The sequence below is a fragment of the Mesoplodon bidens genome, assembly GCF_964165515.1.
Source record: "Mesoplodon bidens genome assembly, chromosome: 1".
In the NCBI taxonomy this organism is placed as follows: Eukaryota; Metazoa; Chordata; class Mammalia; order Artiodactyla; family Ziphiidae; genus Mesoplodon; species Mesoplodon bidens.
Genome location: NC_138176.1, coordinates 173,142,704 through 173,153,173, shown reverse-complemented (window position 1 = coordinate 173,153,173; position 10,470 = coordinate 173,142,704). Strand labels below are relative to the sequence as shown.

The 10,470-nt window shown below is 37.4% G+C and overlaps 1 protein-coding gene across 2 annotated transcripts in view; it reads right to left on the bottom strand.

Moving 5' to 3' along the window:
- DNA2 (DNA replication helicase/nuclease 2) overlaps positions 1–10,470 on the bottom strand; it is a 48,805-nt gene that overhangs the window by 16,155 nt on the left and 22,180 nt on the right. Inside the window, exons 7-10 of one of the 2 annotated variants that reach the window (XM_081224339.1) lie at positions 6,861–6,978; positions 4,993–5,158; positions 3,357–3,551; positions 1,312–1,542 (exon numbers count right to left, since the gene is read on the bottom strand). In XM_081224339.1, the coding sequence (XP_081080465.1) occupies positions 1,312–1,542; positions 3,357–3,551; positions 4,993–5,158; positions 6,861–6,978 (710 nt within the window). The remainder of the gene's footprint in view (positions 1–1,311; positions 1,543–3,356; positions 3,552–4,992; positions 5,159–6,860; positions 6,979–10,470) is intronic. The other variant, XM_081224340.1, reaches the window with a different exon arrangement.

The window sequence follows — 10,470 nt, the reverse complement described above, 5'->3', positions numbered from 1 at the left end:
GGCTAGGACTGGTTATGGCTTAACGAGGATTACTGATTAGCAGAGAGCAAGCCTGGACATTTCCACTACATCCCAATTACTGATCTCCATCCACTAAGAAATGTGACGCATGCCGGCACTTAAATGAAAGAAAGGCTGGGGGTCCAGGAAGAAGGGAATATGGATATTAACGAACATGGATTTTAGTTTTACCACAAATTTTCATACCGACTTTTCTATTTACTTAATATTATTCTTTAAATTAACTCACTTTGTTTTAATTTATACTTTATAAGTATAAAGTATTTACAACTATAAATGGAAAAAAGCATGTTCTTTAAAAAAAGGAGGGCTTCCCTGGTGGCACAGTGGTTAAGAATCCACCTGCCAACGCAGGGGACATGGGTTCGATCCCTGATCTGGGAAGATCCCACATGCCGCGAAACAACTAAGCCCGTGCACCACAATTATTGAGCCTGCACTCTAGAGCCCGCGTGCCACAGCTACTGAAGCTCACGCACCTAGAGCCCGTGCTTCGCAACAAGAGAAGCCACCGCAATGAGAAGCCCGCACACCACAACAAAGAGTAGCCCTGGCTCGCCGCAACTAGAGAAAGCCCACACGCAGCAACAAAGACCCAATGCAGACAAAAAATAATAAAAATAATAACAATAATAATAAAATTATAAAAAATAAAATATTTTTAAAAAGGAGAGAATGAAACGGTGAGTGCCCAGAGGGCTAAGAAGGAGAAATAAGCTTTACAGCCAACACAGGGCGTCTGTCCTGCCTGCTGTACACGTGGTTGTGAGAATCTGATAAGATTACGTCCACATTAGCACTATGGAATGTAATGTACTAAACAAAAGTTTAGCAGTTGGATAATTGCTAAATGCCACTGAACTCTACATTTAAAATGGTTAATGGTTAATTTTATGTTAAGTGAATTTTATCTAAATTTTTTTAAAAGGCATGGAGTACTGGTACATGCCACTACATGAAGATGAACCTCAAAAACAGTATGCTAAGTGAAAAAAGCCAGTCACAAAAGACCACATATTGTATGATCCCATTTATGTGAAATGTTCAGAAGAGGCAAATCTATAAAGGTAGAAGGGGAATTGGTGGTTGCCTAGGGCAGGGGGAGTGATTACAGGAAGTCTTTTGGGGGTGATGAATATGCTCTAAAATTGACTTTAGTGCTGACTGCACAGCTCTGTGAATATACTAAACATCACTGAATTATACACTTTAAATGGATGAACCATATGGTATATGTTTACATATCAATAAAGCTTTACCCCCCGACCCAAAAAGGGAACATTTCATTACCTGTCTAATAAACAGGTTACAGTTGTCATGTTAATCTCCTTCATGTACCCCCTAGACAAAGCAAACAATGTTCTCTCTTCTCCACTTAAAATAATTCTGTCACCTGCCATTAGATTTGTGATAGGCATGGCACCATTTTTATGTTGGAAATTATGTAAATATTGTCCATCACAAACTGTCTTTACATGTTCTGTTCTAATCAGGTTCCCAATGCAACTGCCACTCTCCTCCCTATGAGAGAGAAAGAAAAAGAGAAATTAGTTTTAAAATAATCTCTCAGGACTTCCCTGGCAGTCCAGTGGTTAAGACTCATGCTTCCACTGCAGGGGGCACAGGTTTGATCCCTGGTCGGGGAACTAAGATCCCGCATGCGTGCGACAAGGCCAAAAAGAAAAAGAAAAAGAAAATCTCTCATCACCAGATCTCTAGATAGGTGCTAGGGAGCACCTCCCTTGTTGCACCACAGTCTGGGATTTGTTTTTGTTTTTGTTAAATATTTATTTATTTATTTGGCTGCATAAGGTCTCTCTTTTTTTTTTTTTTTTTTTTGCGGTACGTGGGCCTCTCACTGTTGTGGCCTCTCCCATTGCGGAGCACAGGCTCCGGACACGCAGGCTCAGCAGCCATGGCTCACAGGCCCAGCCGCTCCGCTGCATGTGGGATCTTCCTGGACCGGGGCACGAACCCGTGTCCCCTGCATCGGCAGGCGGACTCTCAGCCACTGCGCCACCAGGGAAGCCCTGCATCAGGTCTTAGTTGTGACGCGCAGGCTCTAGAGCGCTCGGGCTTAGTTGTCCTGAGGTGACGCGCGGGCTCTAGAGCGCTCGGGCTTAGTTGTCCTGAGGCATGTGGGATCTTAGTTCCCAGACCAGGGATTGAACCCAAATCCCCTGCATTGGAAGGCGAATTCTTAACCACTGGACCACCAGGGAAGTCCCTGAGATTTCTGAACAACTTGCATATCAGCACTTTGATTCTTGACTGACACCCCACCTCCTGTGCTGATACACATGTAACACTACAGAAGACAAATCGTAATAACCTGACTGAACCTGAAGTGAAGAAAGTAGTAACGTATTTCTTTAGTGTTTACAAGAGAATTTATAATTATTGTTACTAAAACAATGGCAAGCAAATTAATAAGTCCACTGCCTCTTAGAAGTAAGCATGAAGCATTTACAGTCTCTCAGGCATTACTATTATACTAAAGAAGCTTGCTGGCACGTACACTGGACGTATTTACCGTAGTTATGTAGTCTGTTGAAAACAACTTAAACTTTCTCCACTGTAATGGTGCCTTGTGTTAAAGTCTAGTATTAAGGAAATAACGATCTAAGGTCTAAAGTCACATTATTATCAATATTCATTCTGGAAAGAAAGAAATGGATCAAAAGCAACTAAATATTACATAAAGAAATATACTATGCAAAGATATATAAAGTTATAACTTTACAAGTAACTTGTAAAAAAATGGATCTCACAAAATACAATATTGACCCACTTTAGAAAATGTGAATCTCTATCAAAACTTATAAAAATAAAGACTTTCAAAATGCTAGTATTTAAAATATTAAGTAAAACTTCATTAATTTCCACTGTACCAATATGCTAAAATTCACCTTATGATATACTCAAGTTTACAGTCTTTTCACTGATGAAAAAGGATTTAATTTCACTAGTAATTTTTTAAGATTTCTTGAGGTTTATTTATTTACATATTTGTGTATTTATTTATCTATTTTGGCCGTGCCACATGGCATGCGGGATCTTAGTCGTCCGCCCGCCCCACCCCCTAAGGAGTGGAAGCGCCCGAGTCTTAACCACTGGACCTCCAGAGAAGTCCCGAGGTATATTTAATCTACTGAAAATAACAATGGTGCTCTACTTAGAAACAATTCACTGACAGCCATCTGGAGTTGGCATGAATATACGAAACTGCATGGCTTTAACATGCTACATAACCTGTATCTGTCATGAATTACAAATTTCATACCGCTGGCTAATCCAAATTACTGAAGTTTTACTGTATTAAATGGACCACTTACATATCTGAAGCAGGCGTTAACCATATAGTTTGGTAATTTTTTTTATTATGCTTTGACTGTGACTCCAGGGTTAACATTAGACACCAAAGGCTGAAATACTCTAAGTGTGTAAGTTTTAGATGCTGGGTTTCTTCTTTTATTTTGGGCTGCATGCTGGTCGGGACTGAACTGTCATCCATCTGTTGTTCAACCGCTCTAAAGATAAAGCTCCAAGTCAGAGATGCATATGAAACATTTCACTGGCTGGTTATGAAATGAGGTATTTCTAAAATAAATACACACATATGATAATCATCATAACTTATAACCACAGCCCCTAATTTTCTTTTAAAGTCATTTCAACATTTCATAAGCCAAATGGCTTTTTACAAAACAAAATGCACTAGAAACTCAATACTGCATTATTTTGCCTTGAATGACTGTTCCCCTAACAAGTGCTGAATTTTCGTTATAGTCCAGTCTTCGTTCCTATATGTAGCAAGTTTCGGCTTTTTGTAGGACTGCATTTCTCAAAATCACAATATTTGTACATCCAGCTCTGTGCCATTAAGAAAGTCAACATAAAAACATGGAGAACCATGTGGACTATCAATTTGGCTTAATATTAATTTTGAATTTTTATATAGAAACAAATACATTATAGGATAGCATACAAAACATGGAGAGTAAAACTTAAGAGTTCAAAAATACGTGCTTGTATTATAGGCCCAGATTTCCCATGGTTCACAGTCTCTGCCGTTAAGAGATCTTTTGATACAATACACTTGACCCTTGAATAACATGGGACTGAACTCTATGGGTCCACTTATACATGGACTTTTTTCAATAGTAAATACTACAGTACTAAATGATCTGAGGTTGGCTAAATACAGGAATGTGGAGGAACCTCGTATATGGAGGGCCATCTATAAGTTATACTAAAATTTTCAACTGCAGGGAGGGTTGCCACCCCCAACCCCAGTGTTGTTCAAGGGTCAACTGTACTTTTAAAACCCCTTTATGTGAATTTTCAGGCTGATTTAGAACTTTGGTTCTGATTTGATCTTGTTTCCTAGTCTGAATTTACATCTAACTACCTTCTTGTTTCCTCCAAAACTCTCACTGGCTATGAAGGTGTAAATACATATGATTGCTCACAAGACAGCTAATAAACTTCCCATATGTAGAAAAATAGACATATATAAATAAGACAAGTCTACTGAATCATATCAAAGTGTCTGGAAGAACGAATTTCCCTATTTTGAACTACAAAAGGTTTGAAATTAAAACATAAACTAAGAAAGGGAAGATTTCTTGAAATATCATTTAAGAAAAGCTGTGTTCACAATGCCTATACTACATCTTTCTTAAATAGGTTCCATAAGTTCTACAGTTATTTCATTTCCTCAGGAACTATATGCAGCAAGATTAAAATATTCACTTTTGGAAAAAGTTTTAAAAGCATTCTATCTCTCCAAGGAAATAGGCTTATTATATAATATGAACTAGCTGTGCTTGTTTTTTTTTTTTTCTATTCCCTTTGTTTTAAATAACCAAAATGAAACCATCAATGCCAGACCAGCCAACAATGTAAAATCATTCTGAGTTGAATACTTACTTAACTGGAATTAATACTTTTGGAAGACAGTGAGTTTACCTGCTATAAAGAGCACAGTTGCCCATCTGTGAACAATATTTACAGGTTTGCTGTTCCTCAATTATTTGTGGCAAAGGAGCAAGCTTTGTCTTCTCCCCTCCAGTAGCAGATTTGTTAATACGATGAAACAAAGAGAATGCCATTTGGTTTCTTAGCCTTAATAATTCTATGAGGGAAAAAACGATGGGTGTTTTTTAAGAATTAAGTAAAGTTTATTATACATCTTTTCCATTATATATAACTTTCAGATTCAAAAACATAAAAAAGGAAAGAACAACATTCATATTTCCCACTATACTAAAATAACCACTGATAACATTTTGGTATATTTCCTTCAATTTTTGTTCACTTGATAAGTTCTTTGAATAACCATGAATCTCATAAGTAGTAAATATTGTGAAGCTGGTGTTTTATTGGCTGAATACTACGGACAAATACAGCTATCTAGAGTGTCTTGAATGTAAGCAAGTTTAAAATAAAGTTTTATATAGTAACATATTTTAAATTTATTTTTTAAATGTATAGTTGATTTACAATGTTGTGTTAATTTCCACTATACAGCAAAATGATTCAGTTATACATATATATACATTCTTTTTCATATTCTTTTCCATTATGGTTTACCACAGGATACTGAATATTGTTCCCTGTGCCATACAGTAGGACCTTATTGTTTATCCATTCTATATATAATACTTTGCATCTGCTAATCCCAAACTAAATGTCCATTGACAGATGACTACATAAAGAAGATGCGGGGCTTCCCTGGTGGCGCAGTGATTAAGAATCCGCCTGCCAATACATGGGACACCCTGGTCCGGGAAGATCCCACATGCTGCGGAGCAACTAAGCCCGTGCGCCACAACTACTGAGCCTGCACTCTAGAGCCCACAAGCAACAACTACTGAGCCTGTGTGCCACAACTACTGAAGCCCACGTGCCTAGAGCCCATGCTCCACAACAAGAGAAGCCACTGCAATGAGAAGCCCGTGCACCACAATAAAGAGTAGCCCCCGCTCGCCGCAACTAGAGAAAGCCTGCACACAGCAATGAAGACCCAACACAGCCAAAAATAAAATAAATAAAAGATGTGATACACACACACACACACACCCATTGAATACTACTCAGCCGTAAAAAGAGAATGAAATAATGCCATTTGCAGCAACATGGATGGACCTAGAAATTATCATACTAAGTGAAGTGAGTCAGACAAAGACAAATACCATATGATATCACTTATTATGGAATCTAAAATATGACCTAAATGAACTTATATAGTAAAAAGGTTAATAGTATTTTCAACTATACAGTATATTGTTCAAATCTTTTTTTTTTTTTTTTGGCCACGCCGCACGCACGGCTTGCAGGATCCCAGTTCCCTGATAAGGGATTGAACCCAGGCCCTCAACAGTGCAAGCAGGGAGTTCTAACCACTAGATTACCAGGGAGTTCCCTAAAATTCTTTTTTTTTTTTTTTTTTTTTTTTTTTTTTTTTTTCTTTTTGTGGTACGCGGGCCTCTCACTGCCGTGGCCTCTCCCGTTGCGGAGCACAGGCTCCGGACACGCAGGCCCAGCGGCCACAGCTCACGGGCCCAGCCGCTCCGCGGCATATGGGATCCTCCCAGACCGGGGCACGAACCCGTATCCCCTGCATCGGCAGGCGGACTCTCAACCACTGCGCCACCAGGGAGGCCCCCTAAAATTCTTTTTTTTAAAAAAGCACCACAACTTACCAATTACAACCTGTTTTAGGCCTAGCAATGGCAGTGAGTGATTGTCAGGTATAAATGTGTGTCACCAAAAATTGAAGGAAAAAACCAACCAACAAAACCCAGAGAAGCAAAATTGAGAGAAAACAGCTCAACCTCTTTTATCGAGATGGTTGGCAGGTACAGGATACATCTGGCCGGTCTTCAGGTAGAGGAGCAGGCCAGCCTCTGGATCAGCTCTCCTCTCTTGGCTTAGCAGTGTGTACAGAACAAGCTGTGAAAACATGGTATATTTCATCAAATAAAACTTTAACTTTCTATATTTACATACATGTTTTGCAATCAATACATATTATAATTTTAAAATCAAAAGGTGAATCAAGTTATTTCCATTTTGAAAATAACATGATCCAAATTTAGTAAAGGTAATACAATAAATTCAAAGTCAAATATTCAATTTCCACAAAACATAGTATATGCTTCTCAGTTTCACACAGACAAAAAAGAAATATTTAGAATTTTTTTTAGATGGTAAATAATCTCCAATAAGTTAAAGAGGGAAATTAATCAAGCTATGTTTTACATTTTGAAGTTGTCTTCAGACACTATTTTCCCTGTTTAAAATAAGTGGATTAAACACTAAAATGCATATTATTTATGTCATAGTTACTGTGACAACTAAATGAGACTAACTCCACTAACAGTTTACTGTTTTTTTTTTCCAGAACAGGAGGGAGCATTAAGTGCTTTAAGTTTATGTGGCGCTCTTCAGAGAAACCATCTAAGACAAGTTAGAAATAGCTCCTTTAGTTCATGGAAACACCTTAGCAGCAACATTTGAGCCTATGTAGAAGCATGTTTTGGGATGTCTTCTTATAACCACTCCATTTGTGTTGCCTAATTCAGCATAAGTAACCAAATAAAACTTTTAAAAATTAAAATGAACTCATAAATGACAGGGTGGAGCCTTGGGGCTGTGGACCAGGGGAGTCAACCCAAACTAATGGTCCATCTAAGTTAAGTTTTTCCCTTCAGGGGAACTGAGGCAGAAGGAAGAGAATTCTGCTTCTGGGACTTATTAAAAGGAAAAAATATCTGAAATGAAATTCCCTTCATATTATGATACAAGGAAGCCGGACTGAAATTTTACAACACTGTTATAATCCAACTATATCACAAGTGAAATAGGTTTCTGTGAGCTGGTTTAGAGATCACAGCTCCATATAATATTTTTCCTTTAGAAAATGTGTTTCAGGGGGACTTCCCTGGTGGTCCACTGGTTAAGACTCCAGACTCCTAATGCAAGGGGCACAGTTTGATCCCTGATCAGGGAACAGAGATCCCACATGCCGTGCAGCACGGCCAAAAAAAAAAAAAAAAAAAAACAAGAAAATGTTTCTAATGCCACATTACTGACTTAGAAATGAATTTTTAGAACACAATCCATTTATAAAATAAAGATCTTCCTTAACTAAAGTTAGTTTATAACATAAGCTTTTTCTGTATTACCAAAGTGAGAAGTCAAATCTCCTAAAAGGTATATGTATACATATAGCTGATTCACTTTGTTATACAGCAGAAACTAACGTAACAATGTAAAGCAATTATACTCCAATAAAGATGTTAAAAATATATATATATACATAACAAAAAAGGAAGTGATTTAAAACGTTTTATGAAAAATTATACCTGGATTTAATATTCTTTTGCTTATGCACTAGTAATTATATTCATTAAAATTTTAATTTGAAGAAAAAAAAGTTTCCTAAAAGGGGAAATCTATGTCTTTCCTTATCCACAATATCTACCTATCTACCTACCTATCTATCTATCTATGTATATATCTCAATGAATTACTATAATTATTCTTTCAATGTCTCCTTGTTTCTTACACAATGAATATGCAATATGCACTCCAATATATTTGTTTGAGCCTTGTCCAAATCATTTTTCCTTTTTTTAAATATGATAAACACCACTGTACTCTTAAAAGTTCTTCTTGCAGCTTCTCTTCTTGCAAAGATAAAAGTTCCAACTGAACAAAATTAAATACAGTAATATTCTTTGCCTTGAAGGCACTACAATTTAGAGCAGTGGCCTTAGAAGAAAGGTCTTTAAATCTAGACCACTTTAGATGCTGAAATGCTTCTGTATTTCTCTTCCTTTTAGCATTCAGAAGTGATTTCAAACTTGTCCTTAAAAACACAAGTAAAAATTTTCAGCCTCATGTACACAAAACACATTTTTTCAAATCTTTGACTTCAAAAATAGCTTTTCTTGGGCTTCCCTGGTGGTGCAGAGGTTAAGAATCCGCCTGCCAATGCAGGGGACATGGGTTCGAGCCCTGGTCCGGGAAGATCCCACACGCTGCAGAGCAACTAAGCCCGGGCGCTACAACTACTGAGCCTTCACTCTAGGGCCTGCGAGCCACAGATACTGAGTCCCTGCCACAACTACTGAAGCCTGCGCGCCTAGAGCCCGTGCTCCACAACAAGAGAAGCCACCTCAATGAGAAGCCCGTCGACACAACTAGAGAAAGCCCGCACGCGTCAACAAAGACCCAACACAGCCAAAAATAAAATAAAAAAATTAAAAAATAATAAAATAAAATAAAAATAGCTTTTCTTCTATCTAGATATGATTTTCCTTTCTCAAGAAGGCTTTAATCTAGCCAAGTCTTTGTTCATAATTTCAGCCATTTCTGTTTTACCAAAGTGAAAAATTCAAGTCTTCTGATAGGGGAAGCCTAATTTTTCCTCTACCTCCAGTATCTGTAAAACCCAATGATAGGTGAAACAACAAGGTTATCCTATTTTTCATTCCCAAATGAGAAACTTTGTGAGAAACTTTGGTGCTTGGTACACAATTAAGAATAGCAAGAAAGATTTAATAAGGGAAGATCTTGTTAATCCCTGATTATACAATTCAGTACTTTGAATCTGAACCTATTTTACATAAAATCTGCTGAAATAAAATGTGAAATTCCATGGGCAAAAGGAAATTTAAGTTATATTACAAATGCTAGGTTATTTGTTACATTATTTGTTCCTTTAATACTTATTATACCATAAAAATACAATAATGTTACTACTTTTAGTTTTATCTTTGCTTATTTAAAAGTGTCTAGGGGACTTCCCTCGTGGTCCAGTGGTTGAGACTCCACGCTTCCACTGCAGGGGGCTCGGGTTCGATCCCTGGTGGGGGAACTAAGATCCCACGTGCCACGGGTGCAGCCAAAATAAAATAAAATGAATTTAAAAAAATAATAAAAGTGTCTAGAACATACCATAGACTGCCAGTGTGGATGTTGGCAGAGGGAATGGAAATAATTAGAAAAAATAGAACTTTATGTTAGTTACTTTGATTTGTTAACTCACTACAATTAATATAAATTTCAGGTCATTTTGAAGGACAACAGAAGACATATTTACCAATGAGAAGGCGATTAAGAAAACTTGAATTTAACTTAATGGTACGATACAGTTCTATATTTCATTTTAAATAAAAATCAATATATTGGGACTTCCCTGGTGGTCCAGTGGGTAAGACTCCGCACTCCCAACAAAGGAGGCCCAGGTTCAATCCCTGGTCGGGGAACTAGATGCCACATATATGCCACAACTAGGAAGCCCTTATGCCGCAACTAAACATGCTGCAACGAAGATCCCACCTGCCGCAACTAAGACCCGGCGCAGCCAAAATAAATAAATAAATATATTTTTTGAAAAAGAACAATGGGACCTTTTAAAAAAAAATCAACATAATT